This window comes from Sebastes fasciatus, chromosome 16, assembly GCF_043250625.1.
Source record: "Sebastes fasciatus isolate fSebFas1 chromosome 16, fSebFas1.pri, whole genome shotgun sequence".
In the NCBI taxonomy this organism is placed as follows: Eukaryota; Metazoa; Chordata; class Actinopteri; order Perciformes; family Sebastidae; genus Sebastes; species Sebastes fasciatus.
The window spans coordinates 19,980,099-20,005,239 of record NC_133810.1 but is presented as its reverse complement, the minus strand read 5'-3'; the positions used below and the strand labels follow the sequence as shown (position 1 = coordinate 20,005,239).

The 25,141-nt window shown below is 39.6% G+C and overlaps 2 protein-coding genes across 3 annotated transcripts; both read left to right on the top strand.

Moving 5' to 3' along the window:
* The first annotated feature begins 141 nt into the window (after positions 1 to 141).
* Positions 142 to 14,529, top strand: dlat (dihydrolipoamide S-acetyltransferase (E2 component of pyruvate dehydrogenase complex)). Its single transcript, XM_074610368.1, has 14 exons — positions 142 to 578; positions 3,477 to 3,578; positions 3,662 to 3,786; positions 5,081 to 5,225; positions 7,077 to 7,203; positions 7,429 to 7,622; positions 9,643 to 9,784; positions 9,919 to 9,986; positions 10,570 to 10,683; positions 10,983 to 11,090; positions 11,210 to 11,328; positions 12,851 to 13,013; positions 13,163 to 13,299; positions 13,389 to 14,529. The coding sequence occupies exons 1-14, from the start codon at positions 315 to 317 to the stop codon at positions 13,516 to 13,518; spliced, it is 1,938 nt and encodes a 645-aa protein (XP_074466469.1). The 5' UTR covers positions 142 to 314; the 3' UTR covers positions 13,519 to 14,529.
* Positions 14,530 to 14,681: 152 nt separating this feature from the next.
* On the top strand, positions 14,682 to 22,736 carry LOC141752413 (immunoglobulin superfamily member 11). 2 transcript variants are annotated; one of them, XM_074610371.1, is made up of 7 exons: positions 14,682 to 17,412; positions 18,618 to 18,772; positions 19,443 to 19,509; positions 19,922 to 20,053; positions 20,393 to 20,548; positions 22,154 to 22,276; positions 22,379 to 22,736. In XM_074610371.1, the coding sequence occupies exons 1-7, from the start codon at positions 17,349 to 17,351 to the stop codon at positions 22,582 to 22,584; spliced, it is 903 nt and encodes a 300-aa protein (XP_074466472.1). In that variant the 5' UTR covers positions 14,682 to 17,348; the 3' UTR covers positions 22,585 to 22,736. The 2 variants fall into 2 exon arrangements, with proteins under 2 accessions (XP_074466472.1, XP_074466471.1); XM_074610370.1 differs by having other exon boundaries at positions 14,682 to 18,772.
* Positions 22,737 to 25,141: the final 2,405 nt, after the last annotated feature.

The following is a 25,141-nucleotide window of genomic DNA, read 5'->3' as shown; positions in this document are numbered from 1 at the left end:
TGAATAAATGTCTTATTATTTTTTATTTTATTGAACTTTGATTGGGTCTTTAGTTAAAGTCAGTGTGGTGGTGTTTATTTGGTTTTCGGTGACTGAGATTTGAATGGACACCGTTTACGACACTTCTTTCGAAGCTACGGCAGGACGGTGAGGGGAGCCGTAAAGCGTTGTGTTTTGGACAGGAGGAGGTCATTAGAAAGTGAGGAGCAAGGTACTGGCCCGGTCCCCGAGGCATAAAGACAGCGTATATCTGATGCGGGTGGAAGACAAACACATAATCTAATAGCTCTGTGTAGTGCTTCAACCGCTGCGAAATGCTTCGTCTGATCCTGCGGCTCAGGCCGTCCGCCGGGCTCCACTGTCCCCGTGTCCTCCCGGACCTCCCAGTCGGGCCTGCTACGCTCAGCTCCCGCTCCGTGCCCGGAACCGGTTCACTGAGGCGGCTTCACTGCGGAGCGGGGTCCCGGACCGTGTGTTTAGGCTCCGGCTTCAGCCACAGAGGGACTCTGCTGCGGTGTCCCCAGCTGATCGGCAGCTGTCAGAAGAAGCGTTTCTACAGCCTGCCGCCGCACCAGAAGGTAACGTTACCTGCCCAGCTGTCTGTCAGGTTGCTATAGCACCAACTCTCACGGTTATACAGCTAGCATGACCTCCCTAGCTAGCATTAGACAGCGCTGGGAGGTACCAGCACACAGTCTGTCACCGCTTTACAGGTTAAAACCAGCTGTCAGGTTGCTATAGAATCAACGCTCACGGTTATATAGCTAGCATGACCTCTCTAGCTAGCATTAGACAGCGCTGTGAGGTACCAGCACACATGCCGTCACTGCTTTAAAGGTTACAACCAGCTGTTGCACACGTTTAAAACTGTAAAGACAAGTCTGCAAACAGTGTTTCTTAGCTCACACTATACCAAAACATTAATATCATGTCATTAGGTGCCACCATTCAAGTTGGTACCTTACATTGGCATTTGAGTCATTGCATGATGTAGTTAGCATTGAATCAGTTTTATATGAATTAAAGGTGTTCAGTTACGAGTTACAAAGTGTCCCCATATCCCAGTAAAATCACAATGTCTATTTTTAATTTACATTGTAAATTATTTTACATCTATACGTTATTAAATGTAGTTGTTGTAGGAGACGTTTTATTGCTGTGTGAATGGGCACCAATGGGGGTCCCAGTCCAAATAGAAACATATATTGCAAAAATGAAATAAAACAAACAAACCAAAAAACACTTCACAATCCAGATTTGGCTTTGATTGTCAGTCTGTAGCACACCAGCATGCATGTAAATAGACTCAAACTTAACTACTGATACTGTAACTTGGATGTTCATGTTCAGGACTCTACATCTAGCAAAATTCGATTTTTTTTAACCAATATTTCTAGGGCTGACTCGAATGCTTCAAAGCTTCGACTGTTGCCATGTTAATCAATCTCCAAATTACTATTCGAATGCTTCTTCTTTGTGTATTTGTACAGGATACAACACCCTCTGTCCTTTACAGTACTACCCTCTCATCGGATGAGAAAAAACGTAACCAAAAAAATCCTTTTAAAGCTGAAGTAGGCAAGATTGGAGCAAATATGATTAAAAAAATATATTTTTATATGTCGCTATATCGTGACAGTATGAAACGGGTAACCTGAAAAAAATCATGTGCCTCTGTGTCCTCCGGTGCTCTTAACGGCATCTGCAAGATTTCACAGACCGGAGGAAAGCAAGCAGTTAGAGCTGACCTGAGGTCTGCTGTCCATCTAATGTCTATGAGAGCCAGCTGTCAATCACTCTCAAACTCCGACCAAACGGTCAAACTAGGCCGCGCTGATCAAATAGGAATCAATATTATGTTACGTTAATGCCTATGTCTCGCCTCAAATGTTTTCAGAATCATCTTGTAGTATATGGTTTAGCTGTAAAATTAGAACGTTTGTGACGCCGCCGCCATTGTGAAATCTAGTGAAGGAACACCAAATTCTGGTCACATGACCGAAGCACAGCCAATAGGAACGCTCTCTCAAAGAAATTACCTGTGATTGGTCAAATTCTCCCATCACGGGCTAGACTTTTTTAAAGCCTGAAAACAGAGCCATGAGGAGGAGCAGAAGTCTAGTTGTCTCTCAGAACACTTGAATTACAATATGCTGAAAGGTTATTATGGAATTTTTGCCCAATGATGCCAACAATATACTGCCTACTACCACTTTAACAGAGACAAATATGTATACGAGAATGGCAAACGGAGAGCACAGACCTCCGCCAAGGTGCCTGACTTTAAAAACAGATCACAGCTCACAGCTGGCGGTACCGTGAGGTGGTCGGCTTATTATTAACATGGTGTGTTTCCGTGTAACGTATCGGCGGATGCCTCTCTCATTCAGCAGCTTTGTTTTGTCTGTATAACGTTACACTACGTTGTCTGTTATCCCGTCATGTACCGCTTTTTTTTTCACCACTGACGGCCAGCAGCTCCTGCACACACATCCTTACACGTATCTCTCTGCTCGAAGAAGGAAGAAGGCGGGGTGAAGCCTCATCAGCGCGCCATCTGCGCGCCATCTGCGCGTCATCAGCGCGTCATCAACGCGTCATCAACGCGTCATCAACGCGCCATCAGTCACACTGCGCATGTGTTATATTCTGTGGTCTTAATGCTCAGGCTGATCATGATCAGGATCACCACCAAAATCTGATGGATTGTTCATTGTGCCCCACCCCACCTTTCCAAAAAATTTCATTAAAATCCAAACTTTTGGAGTAATCCTGCTAACAGACAGACAAACAAACAAACAAACAAACAAACAAACCAACCAACGCTGATGAAAACATAACCTTCTTTAAGGCCTTTGGCCTTGTCGGAAAAACAAAAAAGAGATCAATGATGAGAGAAATCACAACAGAATGATTGAGGTTGTCTGTGAAGGCCGACACTTTGGTGACAGAACCAATGAGAATGCAATTGAGAAGGAGAAGTATGAAGTGTGGTCACTTGAGGAGAGTTACAAAATTAAGTATTCTATTAAAGTCTGTATGCGTATTAAAAAAACACACTTGATTTTTGTTTGCTGTTGATGCACAAATTAATTGGAGGAACTGCTCACAGCTGGAACAATTAAAACAAACTGTGATTAAAGTAGATCTGTTTGGGACCCTCTACAAGCCTCTATCTGTCTCTTTACAGGAAGCACATGTGTATATCTGCTATCAGATGTTACATAACCTTGAAAGTTATTGACAAACATCACATATGTGGTGAAATGCAGCTGTATGTGGGTCATTTATTGAGAAAAGGCAGTTGCCAGTATTTGCAAAACCCTGTCATGAAGCCCCAGTGAGGATATTGTCAAGTGACAATGGTGATTTTGTGTCATTCTTGTTTGATATTTGGTTATCCACCAGGTTAAAAATGGCGCTTCTTCGTGACTCCTTGATTCTTGAACTCCTGGAATTTGTTTTGTGTTCATCAGGTGGAGCTTCCTGCGTTGTCACCCACAATGCAGACAGGAACGATCGCTCGCTGGGAGAAGAAGGAGGGAGAGAAAATCAATGAGGGCGAACTTATAGCTGAGGTTAGGAGCCGTGTGTGTGTTCCCATGTTATTGTAGGAAATCATCACTATACACCTTTTTTTTAAATGTTTCTATCTGTGTAGGTGGAGACTGACAAGGCCACTGTAGGTTTTGAGATGCTGGAGGAGTGCTATCTGGCAAAGATCCTGGTTCCTGAAGGGACCAGAGATGTCAACATCGGAGCTGTAATCTGCATCACTGTTGACAGGTGAGTTTCTGTTCTTTGACAATGGAAGATACAGGCTGAAAACCAAGGTGACCTCACTATAGAAACGTGTTAACAGAATAGAAGGTGTCTGATTCAAATTAGTCTGCAATAGTGCTCTCCTAAATTTGAAACCGTTGGATTTACAACTCTCCTGTTACTCCCTTATTCCTCAGATACTGGAAATCTGTTTTTACACTTTTCCCACACTTTGTTCAATTCCACATGTCAAATGAAGAGCACTCTAGTTTGGAGAATTGGCAGCTGTAAACTGAATTTTCTTCTCTCACTTTTCTGAACCTGTTTTTGTTTCAGTATCAAAATAGTTTTCAACATGTCACACAATTTCTGATCCTTTAGTCTAGATGTGGTTATGCTTTGTGTAAGTATTAGGGCTGTCAAAGTTAATAAGATAATAACTCGTTAACGCAAATTTTTTATTAACGTCACTAATTTCTTTTTTTTTTTGAAGATTTTTTTTGGCATTTTCAAGCCTTTATTGATAGGATAGTGGGTAGTCTAGAAGGGGGGAGAGAGAGAGGAGAAATGGCCGCAGGTCAGATTCAAACCTGGGCCGGTTTATATAGGCGCCCACTCAAACCAACTGAGCAATCGGGGCGCCCGCCACTTTAACGCAACTTTTGATTTTTAAGTTGTAGTGGGCTCAGTTTTAAAGCTAGAGTGAAGATACTGGCATCATATGAAACTAGAAAACCTGAGGAATTCATTGGCATCCATGTCATACTAGCTTGTCAGGAAGGAGGTCAAATAATGCTCCAAACTTACGCTAAATTTTGGCGAGGAAAAAGTTACATGGTCATTTTCAAAGGGTTCTATGGGTACCCACGAGTCTCCCCTTTACAGACATGCCCACTTTATGATAATCACATGCAGTTTGGAACAAGTCATAGTCAAGTCAGCACACTGACACGATGACAGCTGTTATTGACTGTTGGGCTTGAGTTTGCCATGTTATGATTTGAGCATATTTTTTATTGTAAATGCAGTACCTGTGAGAGTTTCTGGACAATATTTGTCATTGTTTTGTGTAAATATATACAGACGTTTGCATAAAGCAAACATATTTGTCCACTACCATGTTAAGAGTATTAAACACTTGACAAATCTCTCTTTAAGGTACATTTTGAAAAGATAAAAAATGTGCAATTAAGTTACGATTAATAGCAATTAACTATGGACAATCATGTGATTAATCGCAATTAAATATTTTAATCGATTGACAGCCCTAATAAATATACTGTATGTCTGATATTTGTGTGTATATTTTCCCCTGCAGCCCTGACCTCATCCCAGCCTTTAAGGACGTAACGTTGGAGTCAATTCAAGCAGCCGGTGCCGGTCCATCACCAGGTGCCTCCGCTCCTCCTCCTCCTGCTGCCCCACCTGCCGCCCCAGGCAGCTCTTACCCCCCACACATGAAGGTAGGCCTGTACTTACATAAACAAATAACAGTCAGGTGTAGATTGTTTTATCAGGGTTGTTCAGTCTGATGGTCTGGACACGATCATTGTGTGAAAACTGTATGTTGGAGCAGGGCAGCAGAGTGGAGTTATTTGGTGACATTTTCAGCTTTTTCTTTTTTTGAAGGTCTTTATTGTAAAATTTTAAACAACTACATGTAGCGTACTGAGATGAACAGGCTTCAATTAACACAGACGGTACCAATTTTTACCAGGGTTTTCTAATTTTTCAATAAACTAAAATTTATGCCATTAGAGTAGTATTACTGTCACATACAAATCTCTCTCTCTCTCTCTATATATATATATATATTTTTTTTTTAATATATATATATGATACCGATACTGGATCAGATATCGGGCCGATACTGATTCATATAGCTGGATCGGATAACTGTGACAATGGGACGATCTCTACGATTCAAATTTATGTTTATTTACTATATACATTAAATACTGAAATTTTAATTCCTATTTAAGATTTGACCAATTTGTTGCAGCATTGTTTACACTTGAATTGTAATTCCTGTTAATTTTGAAGATTTTTTACCAAGTTGCTGGTGTACGATTTATTATTTCAATAATAAAGAGCAATCAAATACGTGTATATCTATGTATTTATTGGTCACATTTGGTTTTAAAAAGTTAGGAAGGCAATTTTTAAGTCAAGCCAGTCTCTTCCACACAGTGAGACATTATTAATTAAACACTGGTATCCGAACGGTATCGGCTGATACCCAAAGCTCAGGTATTGCTATTGGTATCGTGACTGAAAAAGTCTGATTGGTGCATCCCTAACCAAAAGCATAATTTGTGATCTTCTGTGCATTTATTAGAGTATGTCTTTTGAGATTTTATATTGAATTGAAAGAGTATGTTGAAAAGGATTTTTCTGTCGTCCGGTTTCTAAAGCTAACTTTTAGATGTTGGTATTAAGCTGTTAGCTCTGTGGAACAATTCAGAAAGTAGGTTGGACCTTCATACCTGTTGATTTTGTCAGTTCTAAGGAAGCAAGTCAAATAAAACTGCTGCTCTCTAATAGCGACGTCTTTTTTTTTTCTTACTGAAGTTATGCTGTAAAGATTTTCCATAATTTATAATGCTGTCATGACAAAACCACATTTATATTAAGTTGTATTTCTTGGTCACTTTGAGTAGTAGTAGTTCTCATGGTGAGTCAGTTATCTGAACAGCAAAAAGAGCATTTGTGGCTCTTTACTAGCAAAAAGTGGAAATATTTGCAATTTGTTTGTGGTTGTTTCTGTTGGGAAGACCTTTTTTCTCCCTGCATTTGACAGGTCTACCTGACCTCACCTAACATCTAGCTGTCCCATAGAGAGGCGAAGTCCCTCCCCTTCAGGTGGATCCCATGGGACCTTATTTTATAAAAAATATGTACAATAGTCAACGGCGAAAGACAAATATTTTTTGATCATTATACGCAACTTTTGGGTGTGTTGTCTTTCTAATTATGTATTTTCATCTTTTAAAGATTTTGATAAACATCATATGTGTGATTCATGGCGCAATTCAAACGGGATCAAAAAAATATTTGTCTCTCGCCATTGACTACCGTTCAAAGTTTTTCCGAAATAAGGTCCCATGGTGGTCCACTGGAAGAGGTGGGACTTTGCCTCTCTTATTGCTGAGAATAAAACTAAATGTGATCAGTTGAAGATAGTATTATATTTGGGTAGGAAAAGGGATTTTAATCATTTAATCAGAAGCTAGCTAGGGAGAGGATAAAATTTGCCCCCGGTCAGACTCAAACCAGGCATGTCACTGTTACATAATTTCTCCTTTGTTTTACAGATCACACTTCCTGCCCTCTCTCCCACCATGACGATGGGAACAGTGCAGCGCTGGGAGAAGAAGGTGGGAGAGAAGCTGAGTGAAGGAGATCTGCTGGCTGAGATCGAGACCGACAAGGCGACCATCGGTAAAAACTAACTCTTAACACCTCAGTCCTGGCATATTTGCACTGTGCACTACAGAGCAGTACAGTGTTATTTAACATCTGGTAAATTCTTGTTTTCATTATGCCATGTGTGGTGAGGGTGTCCCATATCAGAAACTATCACTGTTACAACTGTCTTGTATCCATACAGCCTGACAGGAAAAGCTCACGTTGCTCAACATGTCCCTCTCATGTGTTCGTGTTTAGGCTTTGAGGTGCAGGAGGAGGGGTATTTAGCCAAAATCATGGTGGAAGAGGGAACTCGGGATGTTCCCCTGGGAATGCCGCTCTGCATCATTGTAGAGAAAGAAAGTGACATTGCTGCCTTCAAGGATTATGTAGATACTGCAGTGGCAGATGTTTCCGCACCAGCTCCACCTCCAGCTCCAGCACCAGCACCGGTGAGACATGCACACAGCTTTTACTTTCAAAGTGAACATCCAAATACTTGCAAAAACATCCTGAATTGGCCTCTATTCAGATTTAAAGTTGAGATGAAAAGAAAAATGCCCTTTTCACCCTTTTGGATCACACCCCCGCTCATATTGTGAACCCATTTAGCAATATACAAACGTAGGCAAAGTTGTTGGTAACGTTCCGTTAAAGAGAGAAAAACCCACAATGGTCACTGAAATAACTTGAAACTGACAAAAGTAATAATAAATAAAAATTCACTGAAAATTAACTAATGAAAATCAGATATTGTTTTTGAATTATGGTTCAGCAGAATCATTTAAAAAAACAAACTAATGAAACTGGCCTAGACAAAAATGATGGTACCCTTAACTTAATATTTTGTTGCACAACCTTTTGAGGCAATCACTGCAATCAAGTGATTTCTGTAACTCTCAATGAGACTTCTGCACCTGTCGACAGGTATGTTGGCCCACTCCTCGTGAGCAAACTGCTCCAGCTGTCTCAGGTTTGAAGGGTGCCTTCTCCAGACAGCATGTTTCAGCTCCTTCCACAGATGTTCAATAGGATTTAGATCCGGGCTCATAGAAGGCCACTTCAGAATAGTCCAATGTTTTGTTCTTAGCCATTCTTGGGTGTTTTTAGCTGTGTTTTGGTTCATTATCCTGTTTGAGGACCCATGACCTGCAACTGAGACCAAGCTTTCTGACACTGGGCAGCACATTTCGCTCCAGAATGCCTTGATAGTCTTGAGATTTCATTGCACCCTGCACAGATTCAAGACACCCTGTGCCAGATGCAACAAAGCAGCCCCATAACATAACCGAGCCTCCTCCATGTTTCACATTAGGTACAGTGTTCTTTTCTTTGGATGCTTCATCTCTTCGTCTGTGAACATAGAGCTGATGTGACTTGCCAAAAAGCTCCAGTTTTGTCTCATCTGTCCAAAGGACATTCTCCCAGAAGCTTTGTGGCTTGTCAATATGCATTTTGGAAAATTCCAGTCTCGCTTTTTTATGATTTGGTGTCCTCCTCGGTTGTCTTCCATTAAGTCCACTTTGGCTCAAACAGTGACGGATGGTGCGATCTGACACTGATGTACCTTGACCTTGGAGTTCACCTCTAATCTCTTTGGAAGTTGTTCTGGGCTCTTTGGTTACCATTCGTATTATCCATCTCTTCAATATGTCATCAATTTTCCTCTTGCGGCCACGTCCAGGGAGGTTGGCTACAGTCCCATGGACCTTAAACTTCTGAATAATATGTGCAGCTGTAGTCACAAGAACGTCAAGCTGCTTGGAGATGGTCTTATAGCCTTTACCTTTAACATGAAGGTCTATAATGTTCTTTCTGATCTCCTGAGACAACTCTCTCCTTAGCTTTCTGTGGTCCATGTTCAGTGTGGTACACACCATGATACCAAACAGCACAGTGACTACTTTTCACCCTTTAAATAGGCAGACTGACTGATTACAAGTTTGAAGACACCTGTGATGCTAATTACAGGACACACCGTAGTTTAATATGTCCCTATGGTCAAATTATTTTCAATCTTTTCTAGGGCTACCATCATTTTTGTCTAGGCCAGTTTCATCAGTTTGTTTTTTAAAATGATTCTGTTGAACCACAATTCAAAAGCAACAGCTGATTTTCATTAGTTAATTTTCAGTAAATTTTTATTTATTATTACTTTTGTCAGTTTCAAGTTATTTCAGTGACCATTGTGGGTTTTTCTCTCTTTAACGGAACGTTACCAACAACTTTGCCTACGTCTGTATGCAATGTAGCTCTGCATCGCGCCACATTATAAGCCCGCCCACTTTTAGTGGTCCAATCAAATGCGAAGGATTTGATTTAAATCCTTCTTGTAACTATACACTGCTCAAATATTCAGTTTCACTGGGGAATACGTCACAGTACAGAAGCTAAAGTCGCTCTAACTTCTGTTTCACTGGGACTTTAAGATAGCTTGTACAGGTATGACTGCAATTTGTGTTTATGTTCCAGGCTGCAGCTCCAGCTGCTGCAGCACCCAGTCCTGCTCTCACAACCGCTGCCCCAGTAGCACCCAGGAAGGGTCGTGTGTTTGCCAGCCCGCTCGCCAAGAAACTTGCTGCTGAGAAAGGAATTGACCTGGCACAGGTCAGCGGTAAGTAAAAAAAAGACACAGGTAGTTGCTAAGATCTGTATTGGTTGAACATTATTTATTTAAATGCAGAGCTAGAGAAAGCAATGGCAAAATATTTGATATACTGCGTGTACATTGTGCTGTTTTCTGTTCAGGCTCTGGTCCCGATGGGCGCATCACCAGGAAAGATATTGACGGCTTTGTTCCACCAAAGACTACACCTGTAAGTGAAGCTCAAACCTTATTCTGTTTCCACAAGAAATGCATGTTTAATCCTGTATAAATATAGAACAACTTCAGTTTCCATAATTGATTTTATGATTTTTTTTAATATCAGAATGTAGTGCTGAAATTATTAGTTGATTAATCATTGTCATTCATGAAGCAAAAAATGTGAGATGGTCTCCGTTTCTAGCTTCTAAAATGCAAGGATTTGCTGCTTTTCTTCTTTTTTTTTCTTGTATTTTATATTATTGAATTTCTTTGTGGTTTGACTGTTGGACAAAATGAGTAAATTGAATACCTCGAGCTGTGTGAAATTGTGAAGAACATTTTTCACTTTTTTCAGACACATCGAAAGGTTTCATTTAATTCGGAATTTGTGGTTTACTGTATGTGTCAAGTTGTTATTATGTTACAGTAAGCTAAAAGGTTTTGGTCTTAAAGTCCTCCACACTAGCAAAATAATCATGATTATAATTTTTACTGCACTTTTTAACTCTCAAAATGTTGGTGTCATACTGTATGTGCCTCAAGGTTTTGTTGTAATTCGTTTTAAATGCAAATCAAATCATTTCCGTTGGCAGGCCGTAGCTGCTGTTCCCACTCCAGCTGCAGCTCCAGCTGCTCGTGCACCTGCTGCCGCTCCTGCTGCACCAGCTGGGACCTTCACAGACATCCCTATCAGCAACATCCGCAAGGTGAGAGCAAATGTACATCTGACTTTTGGTGGTCCGTTGTGTTCGATGAGGACTTCCTCTGATAGCAGTTGGGTGTAATTCATAACACGCTCCTTCAATGCTGGGTTTGGTGCTGTGAGGGAAACGTCCTGAGGGGCTTTCACAGTGTAGCTCTGTTATCTCTGACCTGTGCTCCACATTTTGTGCTGAAGACAGGCACTTGCACGTTTATCAACACTGGCTCAACTAACACACCGCATTCCCGTCCAGTGATGAATTATGGATCAAAGCTGAAGTGCATATATGCGTCTCTCCTGCAGGTCATCGCTCAGAGGTTGATGCAGTCCAAGCAAACGATCCCCCACTACTATCTGTCTTTAGATGTCAACATGGACCAAGTGCTCGAGCTTCGTAAAGAACTCAATGTGGTGAGTTTGTGCTCGTGAATAGACGTGGAACAGAATGAAAGACAGAAAACTATTTTTTTTTCCTGAACTGAAATAATGACTTCCTGTGTCTCTTAAACAACCTCGCCTCCTCTCCCTAGGAGGTGAAAGCCCAGAATATCAAGCTTAGTGTGAATGACTTCATCATCAAAGCCAGCGCTCTGGCCTGCCTCAAGGTTCCTGAGTGCAACTCCTCCTGGTTGGACACGGTCATCCGTCAGTGAGTATACACACATGTTTGCATATCCAAACACTTGTAAAATATATTGTAAACAGGAAATATGTTCTCTTGTTTGTAGATCTACTAATCTTTGTCTTGCTGATATGACCTGGTTACAGTACACTTTAACTTACCAACAACATCTCAATCAACCAAAGTCTTCTAATCTATTCGACCTGTCTTGCATCTTCAAATTTTTTCTGACATCAAAACTCTTTGCTTTTAAAATCTAAATTTTAATTCTGTCACTAATATCCATGGTAACATCCAGATGAATGGATGCATCACTGTTCAAGTAACTTTAGCCTACAAGCACAGTGGAATTATTCCATGGTGCACTTAGTCATTTAAAGGTACAATGGGAAGCAATTTACATGTATTAATGCTTTGTATTGCCAAAGTGTGAACGGATAGTAACGTAACTTAAAAACTGAGACATTCCCCGACTTTCTCGGCTGCCTATAACAGCCTGTGGACAGATTTGTATGTAAAGGACTCTGGATGGTTTTGGCGGGTATAATCCAAAGGATGTGACATTTATGCACACTCCTGAGTGCCTTGCGCCAGATCCATGCGCTGTAGTTAAGTTACAGCTAACCTTAGCTTGCTAGCTCGCTAATGTTATCGCTACCAAAATACTATCTGAGTGGATCCAGATCGTGGTCAAGGTAGATGGGTGTCCAACCAGAGCCTGGTTATGCCCAAGGTCTAGACCTGCTCTATATGAAAAGTGTCTTGAGATAACTTCTGTTATGATTTTGAGATTATATAAGATTGAATTGAATTGAATCCATGATACTAACCTATGTATTATGACAAACAGTGTTGATTTTAGCCTTCAATAAATGATGAAAGGGACCAAAGTAAAGGTGTATAACTAAAGATTGCTTTCTACCAGCCAAGAGCGATGCAAGGCTGGGGCGGCCAACTAGCTAACTGTAACCTAAACTAAGCTAAGCTAAGGTTAGCCAGCTAGTTGTGACTTAGATATGCGGCATGGATCTGGCATTAGTTGCTTTGAAATGTTAGCTGATAGTCATTTGCAAACGGCAATTTAGTTAGTATCATGGAGCCAGTGGTCCAAATCAAATATAGGAACATTACAGATAAATTTAGTAACATTATTTTATTGAACATTATAATGTCACATCACTGTTTGGCCGACGCCCAGGATGCTCACTCGCACCTATGCAAGCAATATAAGGCTTACTGCAGTCCACTTAATGGCCACCAGTGTCATTAATATCAAGGATTTTCTGAAAATTCCACATAGTACTTTTAAAGAAAGAAAAAAACAACAACAAAGAAGGGGGTACAAAAGAATAACAGCAGTAGCATTGTTAGAGTGGAATAATACTGTGACCTTTTTGTTTATTGGTCTCAAAGTGTAGCTGCAGTATTGTGCCAGTAATGGGCGCTCAAAGCACAGACATTTTTTTCAATTCTTCTCAGTTAAGAAACTAAGTCACGTTGACCAAATTTCTGTGCTGTCATCAGTATTGACTTATTTAAATGTTTCCAGGAATCACGTGGTGGACCTGAGTGTAGCAGTGAGCACAGCCAATGGTCTCATCACACCCATAGTGTTTAACGCCCACACCAAAGGACTGGCTGCCATCAGCTCAGATGTGTCGGCTCTCGCTGCCAAAGCGAGAGAAGGCAAACTGCAGCCACACGAGTTCCAGGTACAACACATAATCCGATTCTGTTGGCACATGTAGTTTTTCAATTTCAGGAGTTTGGGGTGTGGGATGATTAGTTTTATGCAGATTTCATCTATCTAGTGAACCAGCAAATTGAAACGGTCTTCTTCAATGTGTATTTTTTCGTCCAGGGAGGTACATTCACAATCTCTAATTTGGGGATGTTTGGCATCAAGAACTTTTCCGCGATTATCAACCCCCCTCAGGCCTGTATCCTTGCCGTCGGAGGCTCAGAGAAACGGCTGATGCCTGCTGATAATGAGAAAGGGTCAGTGTCGTGACTACAATACTATAACAAGTTGGACATATTACATTTCTAAAGTTGAATCTGATGCATTGTGCGTTTGGGTTTTGCAGGTTTGACGTAGCCAGCATGATGTCAGTAACACTGAGCTGTGACCACCGGGTGGTGGACGGGGCGGTCGGCGCACAGTGGCTCGCAGAGTTCCGCAAGTTCCTAGAGAAACCCGTCACCATGCTGTTGTGATTGGACTATACTGCTGTTAAATTACAGCAACAGGCAGAGGCCTCTCACTGAAGTGATCTGATTGGTCTAAACCGGTCTGGATCCTTCTGTGATTGGCTGGGCTGCCATCAGGTCACTCCCAGTTACCCTGAAGGGGAAGAGGCAGAACTCCGCTTACCTGTATGTCTCGCTGTCTCTCCTGTCTGTCTTCCTCTTCTCTTGCTCTCTCTCACTCATACTCTATTTATTGAGGCCCCATCTCATGAGAAACCAGAATTAGGTAAAAGTTATCCTAGAATAGAGACCGTCATAAAACACTGATCATGTTTTACAAAGGGAAGTGTTACATGTCCAACCAGCGAGCATATTTATCCCGAAATTACGTGTGTGTGTGTGTGTGTGTGTGTTTCTTCACACTTTAATCTGTGATTTTGTGTGAATGTGATAAAGACAACGGAAAACAGCTATCTGTGGGTTCCAGTCTTTTAAGTAAAGAGTTTTGAGGATGGAGCTAAATGTAAGTTAACTTTGAGACACACAGAGCCCAGATCTACACACATACACACATAACCAATAAAAATATATCTGTGTGTATATATATAATTTTATATATATATATATAATTTTATATATATAATTATATATATATATAATTATTTATATATATATATATATATATATATATATATATATTTATTTATATTTATATATATATATATATATATATATATATATATATATATATATATATATATATATATAATATATATATATAATTATGGTGGTGAGCGGTTTAAATAACAGACGTGATGAGGCCCCTCACCATATAATTTAATATCTGTACAGTCCCAAAACACTCTTAAAGGAAGTACTGAACACTTTTAGCCAATTCTCTGTCTATGTTGGGGATGTTTTATTTTTTAGTCTCTGAGTAAAATACTTATCTTTTGAAATATTCTGTATTTCACTGCTGAAACGCACAAAGCTGGTGCTGGATGTTATTTGTCATTTGAATAAATTGGGAGAAGTCAATCTTGTGCCAAATGCTCTTTGGTTTGGGTTTTTATAAATTTACTTATTGTAAGAGCCCAAATTAAAGCAGTTAGGAAAAGAAAAAATGCTTAGTGTCACAAAAAAATCTGAAACATTTTGGAAATTTGTAAAAAATATTTGACCAGGAGTCCAAGAAACTACTGACCTGCTTCACCCTTTTTGATTAGTGCTGCATATCAAATGGATAAAGTAAAGATCTCAGTCTGCAGTCAACATTCTTGTCCGTATATTTTCCCAATATTTTGGTCACCGGTCACTGCTGATTCATGCAGTCAAAGACACACAATAACAACTCCACTGCACCTGAAAATAGGCTCAGATTGCCTCCTTACTCCATAACATTTCCTTGTTTTGGATTTGATCTTCAAAATTGTCATGTGGAAGTGCTGTCTTTTTTTTATACCAGCGACATATAAAATCACCATAGTTACATCTATTTAATTAAATAAATTATTTTACTAAAGAAGGAAAAGATAAAGATGACAGGAGTTCAAACAGGACTGGAGGTGACATAATGAAAGGTCAAATTTGAAAACTTAAAAAGTCACATGTTGTTTTGTGACTCTCACCTCTAGAACCCTTTTTTTTTTTTCGTCCAGTCTGACTTGAATCTTTAGCTGTTGTGATTATTTAAATGAAATATTATTAGATATTTCCTGGCAACTTTTCTGCTCCAACACTCAACTAATTTGGTTCGGTAAATAGCATTAGTGGACCACTTTTGCCAATAAACTGTATAACTCCATGACTGTTAAGTCATTAAGAAACTCCCCAAATCATCAAAATGCTCATTTCTTCATGTTCCCATCTGGGGCTCATTAAATCTACTTTATATGTTCACTGGCTCGAACTTCAACATGTGACATTCGGTTGAGACTGGTGAAGCTAAACTAAACTGGAACATATTTGGATGATCACTGAAGGACCCGGCAGGCAGATCGGCTTATGTGGGTCACGAATAACTTTATGCAAATCCATCAAGAAGCAGCCATGACAGCATTTTGTTTAGCCCATAGGTCATAACTTGGATGAAGTCCTTATCATCAGATGACTTGCTGCAAGTGGCAAAAACTAATCTTTGAACATTTCCTCAGTCAGTAACAACCTTGGATCTCTTTTTTTCCAGGAAAGAAATAGCTGATTTGGTACTCTGCAGTGCGGTGAGCTACAAATTTAAGAAAAAGAAAAATTTGAAATGATAGATCAGGGCTTATTATCCACAAAATAGTAACAGGAAGTACATTAAATGAAAAGTAGGGCTGCAACTCTCAATTCATTATCATCATTCATCATACTACTCATCATTGGTTAATCTATCTATTTTTTGTATTAATTGATTAGTCATTTAGCCTATGAAATGCCTTCAAAATAGTGAAAAAACTGATAAAAGCATAAAATCTTCGTTTTTGAGAAGTTGTAATAAGAAAATGTTTAGCAATCATAAATAACTTAACAAATTAATTGCTTACATAATTTTTTTGTAGATTCATTTTTGGTCGGTTTTCTGCATTGGTCAATTAAAGCTGCAGTTGGTAACTTTTAGCAAATAAGATAACAATTTTTTTTTTTAAACTGTCACTATATCCTGAAAGTAGTACATGAGATCGATAATCTGTGAAAAAAATCATGTTCTTCTGTGTCCTCCTAGGGCTCCTAATGCCATCTGCAAGTTTTCACCACTCCCAAACCAAAACAACCAATCAGAGCTGAGCTGTCTCTGGGCAGCTGTCAATCACTGCTCGCGAAACTCGTAACTCCGATCAAACTGTCAAACTAGGCAGCGCTGATCAAATATGAATCAAAATTCTGTTACAGTAATGCCTATTTCTCGCCTCAAATGTTTTCAGAAACTTATTTTTGTGTACTGTTTAGCTTTAAAATGAGAGAGAGAGACTGCTCTGGTTGTTTTTGTTCAGGTGCGGTGAAATCCTTCAAATGCCCTTAAGAGCTCTAGGAGGAGGCAGAAGAACATGATTTTTTTCACAGATTACTTGCCTCATGCACTACTGTCAGGATATTGTGACAGTTTTATAAAAATAATTTTAGCATATTTGCTCAAATTTACCGACTGCAGCCTTAATCATTCGGCAATTCTGAAAATCAATTTCCATCCTTAAATCGAGACTATGAAGCTTTTGTAAAAAGAAATAACACATTCCTCCTCTTAGAAAAGTTGAATTCATAAACTATAAAGTTCACTCTTTCTCTATTTCATACTCTCAGGAGTTTTGTGGCTGCAGCCTTAGTTGGTCTGTTATGACCAGTAGCTTATGGTCTGTAATGTTAGCTAACTTTAGATATTGTTGCTGCTCAGCCACTCCTCTCTACTTGTGCTACTGTCATGCAACTGACAAACCATTTAAATTACTTTAAAAGTAAAACAGTCTACTGACTCAAGAAAATGCTGGAAAATGCATCCATGCCAACAAAAGCTAGCCACAATGCACCTCATACTGTATGTCACCCTGCAGCATTATAATAGTTCATGTTTTCTATGGAGCAGCTGCAGTAATTTACATCACACTAACTAACTAGACTACAAGCTGACCCAGTATAGCTCACACCTCAGTGAATTTGGATATGTGCAGTTAATAGGATTTAATAACAATCCTTTCCTGACAACTTTAGTTTAACAGACAGAAAATGGTGAGACAGAGAGAATAAAGTGAGAGTGAAAACAGAGAAGTGTGGGGTTGGTTGCACCGCTCAATAGATTAATCATGCATGGCTAGTTTTATTTGGCCAACAGCTCGTTTACAGGGGGAGAGACGGCTGCCTGTCTCTGTTTCCTCTCAGCTATGGGTTCTTCTGGAAGATGGATGCTCTGGATCCTGTGTGTGTGTTTCACTGCTCTGGAGAATGGTGAGTGGGACTGTGTAGCTACTGTCTTAAGCTTTGACACAAATTCAGGAAGACAAGATGAGAAATATTGGTCATTTTGCGCACAATGATGTAGCTTCAAGTGTTTGAGGGATCTGCAAAGCTACAAGAAGTGCTTGTCTGCGATTCTTCACATGGATTTTGGTTTTTAAAAAAAAAAGAATGTGTTAATTGAAATAAGATTATGGTGTTGACATCAATATTTGGACATATGTTTGACTGTGAGGTTGCATATTTTTTTGACACACATACTAAAAGTGTCTGTTCAAAAAAATAAAAGATTATCGATTTAAATACTTTTTCATATTAGCAAGGTTGTATACATAACAGGTTTTAATTCTATATAAAACTTCATCAAACTTACTAGATAAAGATTACATTTGCAAATATTGCACTTATGTCAAAGAAAGCCTGTGTTTTGATTTTATTTTATTATTATTGTGTCACGCATAAATAATATGCGCAGCCGAAACGGGCTTACAAGACACCATTATTTAGAAGATAAAGAAAAGACAAAGGCAGAAACCAGAGTAGCAGCATACATTGCAAATAAACAAATAAACCATCCTGATGTTTTTTCCAAGCTCAAGAAACAAAAGTAACCAACTCATAGGCATTAAAATTAAATAGCCATTCCATTTTGTCATCATTCCGAGCAGCAAAACATTTCTTGATTTTGAACAGACATTTCATTTAAAATAGAAGTTCTTAACTCATCATAGCCTATATTTGTCATATTGAGTGCCTTGATTTTGAAGACTCTATACAGACTGGTTGTTTTAGAAACTGGTGAACTACATGGTGACAATGTTGTGAATTGACGGTATGTTCATCCCCGTGAAGTGGGCTGTTGTTCCACTCAGTCTGTGATCGGTTTGGCTCACTCTCAAAGCTGTCAAGTGTAATTAACAAACTAATATGCATGCTGAATTCCCACACACACACACAAAAGGCCTGGGGATGACATAGAGGAGGAGGAGGGAGGGGGTGGTTCATTATTTCAGTAATGAAGGAGGAGAGGGAGGAGCGGTGCAGTCTGCACGTCAACAGGGAAACTAGGGGAGTTAAAAGCAGAATAAAATGTGCAGGAATTTAATAAATTAATAAAATGTGTCTGGTATTATGTGACAGATATGACGCGTCTCATTTTTGTTTGTCTTTTCCCAACATGGTGATTGATCACACAGTTGCACTCAGGGTAACCATGAGGGAGTCCAGTCTCAATGTGATTCAAGGGGATGTTGTCGTCCTGCCCTGCTCCTTCTTCACCTCCAGCCCTCTCTCCAGACTCAACGTTATCTGGACTCTGGCTCCCTTCTCCAGTCCTGAAACCCCAATACAGGTCTGAATCCAACATGCACAGATAACTTTGACAAGCTATCTCATGCCTCAGCCTTACAAATGGATCAGATATTTCAAGTATATATCAGGTATTTCATTACCTCCAAGCTGGTGAAACACACCGTCCTGAAAAGCAGAACCTGCTGCAATGTGAATAACAAGTGTTTGGTGTGAATGTTTTTTTTTCTTCTAAAAGTTGTTTGTCTTCTGCTTTTTATGTATTTTTTCCAAATCACTTCTACAACTTAGACTGCTTCTCTTTTTCCTCCATGATATCCTAACTTCTTCTCCTCTTTCTCCTCCTCTATATCCTACGTTCTTCACCTCTTTCTCCTCCTCTATATCCTATGTTCTTCACCTCTTTCTCCTCCTCTATATCCTACCTTCTTCACATCATTCTCTTCTATATCCTACCTTCTTCTCCTCTTTCTCCTCCTCTATATCCTACATTCTTCTCCTCTTTCTCCTCCACTTTCTCCTACCTTCTTCTCCTCTTTCTCCTCCTCTATATCTTACCTTCTTTTCTCCTCCTTCTCCTCCTCCTCTATATACTACCCTCAGACATCTTTCCAAAGGGAAACATTGGTGGTTGTGATGCAAACATCCACATAATACCTTCTATGAAACACAACATGCCTGTCCATATTTATAATGACTGCTCTCACTTCCAGGTGATTGTGTACGACCATGGACAGGTGATTGAAGACCCCTCACTCATTGGCAGGGTGGGTTTTACAGGTATGACCAGTGAAATGGTGGACTGAGACAGCTGGAAGCTCCACTTGAAAGCCCGTCTGAGGACGACCCAATGACATCGATTCCGATATTTGTATTATCACTCTTTCCATCCACCACTATTGGTTTTGTGTTATCAGTCTTACTTGTATTAGCTATTACAGCTGCTATCTATCTATCTATCTATCTATCTATCTATCTATCTATCTATCTATCTATCTATCTATCTATCTATCTATCTATCTATCTATCTATCTATCTATCTATCTATCTATCTATCTATCTATCTATCTATCTATCTATCTATCTATCTATCTATCTATCTATCTATTTTTATAATTTAATTTTCGTTAAAGGATGCATTTAGAAATTGAAGACAGGAAAAAAAACATGTTTTCATGTTAACCAACTGCAGGTATTCCCTGGAGTGCAGATATAGTCCTGAATGACACACGTGTATCAGATGCTGGTACTTACCGCTGTATGGTCAATAACCCACCAGAGACGGCAGATCCCGGCATAGGAGAGCTGGAGCTCAGTGTTCTGGGTAAGTGTATCACATATTGTCCAGTCCTGCTAGAGAAAGCCAGTTCAATGGCACTTACACATTTGAAACAATCACCCTTTAATATACTGGGAATTAGAGATGCATACTGTATATGTATAATTTTCAGTCTGATAATCATATTTGCACATCTTGTAGAGAAATACGACTAGTTTGGTAGATACATCCTTTTAATGGAGAAAGCAATGAGCTAGTTGAGGTCTGATGTGCAGGTTACAGTATGTAAAAGTGAACACTGAAACACTGAAATGCATGCATCTATTTGTAAGAGTTCCACTGCATTACATCCTTTTAGAAACTCATCTATTGTTTTTTTTGTAGCGGCACCTTCGCTGCCCATGTGCCAGTGGGACGGAGATATTGATATGGGAGGAAGTGTCACACTGTCCTGCTCGGTCGTGGAGGGCGTCCCCACTCCAGAGATCCGCTGGGATAAACTGAATCCAGAGGAAGTCGCCCTTCCAATCAACATGGAGGGTCAGTGCTACACACACACACACACACACACACACACTTTCACGCAAAGGACCCTTTGGCAGAATCATAATCATCTTGCGTGAAGGTCATTATTTTTATTTTAAAGGCTACTAAAGATCTCAAAGATAGCAAAAATGTCAGGGAATTGTTTATAAAATGATGTACAAGACATCTTGAATTCTATTACATTTTTACTCGATTGGAGTGTGATAAAGTTTCACTGACACATTACGACAAGCAGATTCAGTACTTATAAAAACGTATTCACCCCCTTCTAAACTTTTTCACTTAAGACAATAAAACACTTGAGGAAAAATGCAAGGGGATATTGGGAACGCAAGTATTTCAAAGTGACAGTATGCAGAGGATTGCTAAAGGGACACTCCAGTGAATTAGTATTGCACTTCCATAAAGTTGGGGGACTCACAAGAGACTATATTTTATGAAGAATGGTTAAAATCAAAGCAGCAGAAGCCAGGATAACCTGACTTTTAGTCTTTTGTCTGGATTAAGATGAAAACAAACAAACTGGAAAAGCAGGGTCCTAGACTTCCCCTAATGCAACCACACAGCGTATTTAATGTGAGACCTGCAATCCCGACCGACTTAACTGTCTTTCAGAGGTGGTAGCAGGTTCAGTTTTAGAGCTGTAGGGAAGGGACTGATATCGTATGAAAGTAGAAAACCTAAGGAATCGTACCAACCATGTCATATTAGCTTGGGCGGGAAGGAGGCTAAATAACGCTCCGAAATTAGGCTAAATTTTGGTAAGGAAAAACTAGCATGGCCATTTTCAAAGGGTTCTATGGGTACCCACGAGTCTCCCCTTTACAGACATGCCCACTTTATGATAATCCCATGCAGTTTTGTGGCAAAAACATGCAGTTTTTTTAATGCAACATAAATGTGTTATTTTCGCCTATTCTAAAATGGTGTATTTGAATACTTCTGCATACTGGGCTCCTTAAACAGTCTTGGAATTACATAAATTGGTTATGACTGTAAAACTGAGACTCTTGTGGATCTAATGAGCCCAATAGTATTCATGTGTGATGATGTTAGTCCCCATTTCATTGTTGTTAGACCATTTTTTAAAATTTGAACTCATTGTATAAAATGACCTGTGGTGACCTCTAGGATAATCACAGCCTCATGAAACTTTACAGCCACAAACTAGAGACCTAGAGCATTCAGAGGATGGATGTCTTTCCTTGGTAGATTGACAATAAGGGGATTTCTGAGCAGTTTCCAGAACAGAAGTGGCTCGTCATCCAATCGCTGAAGAATGCAATTCTTGCAGAAATCTCCAAATGTCAGAATTTTTTAAAACCAAATCACAGCATGGCATTCTATGGTGTTCTTCAAGGTCTTGGTTATTTTATTAAACCTGATAAAGCTCCACTAGAGTCCCAGAAGACATTATACAACTGCTTTCACAGGCTAGATGAAAAGCAAACTGAACTTCATGTGTAAAATCGGTGGAGTGCTCCTTATAGCATGTGATTTGTAAAAAAGTAATTTACTCTATTAGGCTCATACTTTTATTCTTCTTCTCTTATAAGTTCAACCCCATTGATCTGACTGTCCCTCTCCTCTCTCTCTCAGGAGATCTGTCAGGCGCCGTCCAAATTGTTAATGTGTCATCTCAGACGTCCGGCATGTATCGCTGCTCTGCCACTAACCTCCTGGGAACAGAGAACTGCTACGTCAACCTGTCCATCTACACCAGTAAGCATCTCCTTGTTCCCCCATAATCCTCTGGGCTTCTTTCCACTGCAGCCACCTGAATGATTTTCTGTTTACGATGACTGTTCTGTCTTTTATCTGCAGCCCCAGACAGTTCCTCAGGCATACTGCAGGGTGTGCTGCTCACCTTGTCCATGAGCTTGGTGTTGCTGGCGCTGCTGGCCCTTGTGCTGTGGCTCCATCACACTGGACAGGACGGGAGGTGGAGGGAGGGGAAAGAAGAGGAGGAGGACGAGTGTTACAATGAGATACGGTATACTCCGTCTCTGATGAAGCGCTCGTTTGTTTGATTTCTCAACATCCACAGGAATTAAAACAGAGAAAAAGAAATGCTCCAAACAAAAGACTTCCAAGACTCTTTGTTTCATCCAGATAATGAATTTCTTACAGCCTAGCCAGTACTACTGTACCTACTGTTTTAAATAAATGCCCAAATGTCCAATAGGTGTGGTATTTTATTTACATGAAGGATTAACAGTTGTACTGCATACCTTCAAGCTTTTTACAAATTCCCTCAGAATCAGGAGGCCATTAAACTTATATGATAAAAACAGGATCCCCTGGCTTTAATCATTTATCTAGAAATGCACCAACAAGACAAACCTCCATCTTTATTTTTGGCATCCTGCCCTTATCAGACATCAGTACTAAAGCCCTTACATCCAGCCCTAATACCTTATCTTTAACTTTGAATTTGGCAAATCTTAAAACAGAAAATACTCAGAAAAAACATCTTCAGTGTTTGTACATTTTTCCCTATGGCCAGAAATCAGACTAACATGATTTGCGTCTTCGAACAAGCCAAGAAAACGATCCAAACAAGACTGCAGCGAGTGTAGTGCACTATGGTTGCATTTACAGTACATATCAAACCTGTAATAAAATACCTATCTGGTTAAGCACACTCTTGTGGCAGGGCATTAATAAGTACTGGATGTTGATCACAACTACTGCACGGACCTGAATGTTGATGCAGCACACTTAACATATTGGAGAGAAAACCACACCGCAGACCAGGAAGGAGCTTGAGGCTGGTGAGCTGAAGCATAAGGCTGCTGACCCACAGAATCAGCCTGACGTGCTGTTGAGAAAGAGCTCAGTGTCAAGAGGGAACAGACTGAAGAAGCCCATCAGGTCTGTTTTCATTGAGAGAGAAGACTTCCCTCAAAAACAGCACAAGGTACAAATCTGAAGAGGTGAGATTTTGAAGTTTCTGCCATAACATTATTGCTTTTTCCTTCTTTCAGGGTCTATGCAGGAATCCTGAAGTTAAATTGAATACCTTCTTTAAAGACCTTTTCCATAAATTTTAAGACCTCATCGCCACTATTTTATTTTTCATTTAACCTTCATTTAACCAGGCGAAACCCATTGAGATTAAGAATCTCCTTTTCAAGGGTGACCTAGCTAAGACAGGCAGCAGCACAAAAACAGTTACAGACAGAAAACACAAAGGGAGACAAACACATGAAAAATGTATCTAACCGGTTACATCAGCGACACACTTTAACAAAGCACAAGAGAATGAATTGTGGACAAACCCAATGCAAAGTTTATTAGAAAGAGTAATATCAGTAATACAAACATAATCTTGTTCCCTATAACATACACCCACTAACACACTTGAACTATTTATTAAGCTACTATATGTAGTTCTCAAAGTGCGGCTCTCGGGCCAATGGAGACCCTCAGAAACATCTTGTGCGGCCCCTGAAGATGACATGAAATGTATAATGCATTATATTTTAATCATCTGTGGTTCATTTCAATACTTTCACTTTCAGTAGCTTACATTTAATCAAGAATGGACGACCGCAGCTCCAGTTACACTGCGCATGTGTCATACCCCATAGCTCAAGACAGTGTCCCAGCCTCTCTCAATAAGCCTTGCATTTAATAAATGGTAAATGGTAAATGGACTTGCATTTATATAGCGCTTTTCTAGTCTTCCGACCACTCAAAGCGCTTTGACATACACTACTCCGTTTACTTTGTCAAACAAGCGTCTGTCAGGTTAGGAATGACAACTTCTAGAAAGCAACTGGTTGCATGATGGAAATTAGTGGCACCCCGCAATTGTCGCGGGAATCATGTGCTGCCATCAATGCTAGGGCTGTTAGCAAAAGTTAGCGATTTCGGTGGACATCGCAGCAGTTCAATGTGGTAGTGAGATGGAAAAGATATTTTCCATAGTTAATTTTACAGCTAAACAGTACAAGATGTTTCTGAAAACATTTTAGGTGAGAAATAGGCATTACAGTAATGAATATTTATTCATATTTGATCAGCACTACATAGTTTGACCGTTTGATCGGAGTTTGCGAGTGATTGTTAGTTGAATGAACAGCCAATAGGAATGCTCTCTCTCTCTAAAATGACCTGTGATTGGCCAAAGTCTCCCGTCACGGGTTAGATTTTTTAAAGTCTGAAAACAGAGCCTTGAGGAGGTGCAGAAGTCTAATTTTCTCTCAGAACACTTGAATTACAATATGCTGAAAGGTTATTATGGAATTTTTGCTGAATGATGCCAAAAATATACTGCCTACTGCAGGTTTAATGTGCCTGAATATCTCCATGAGGGATGGGTCATGTAAATGAAAAGACACGGTAATAAAAGTATTCATTCATTAATTTATTCATTCATTAATTTATAGTATAGTATGCAAGAAAAATACAATTTAAAACATTAAAATATTTTAGTATGTCATGAAAAATGTCATAAAACAATTCATGATATAGGGTAGTATGTCATTAAAAATGATTTAGTATAGTATGTCAAAAAATGTCATAAAAATGTCCTAGTATAGTATGCCACAAAAAAGTCATAAAAAAGTCCATGATATAGTA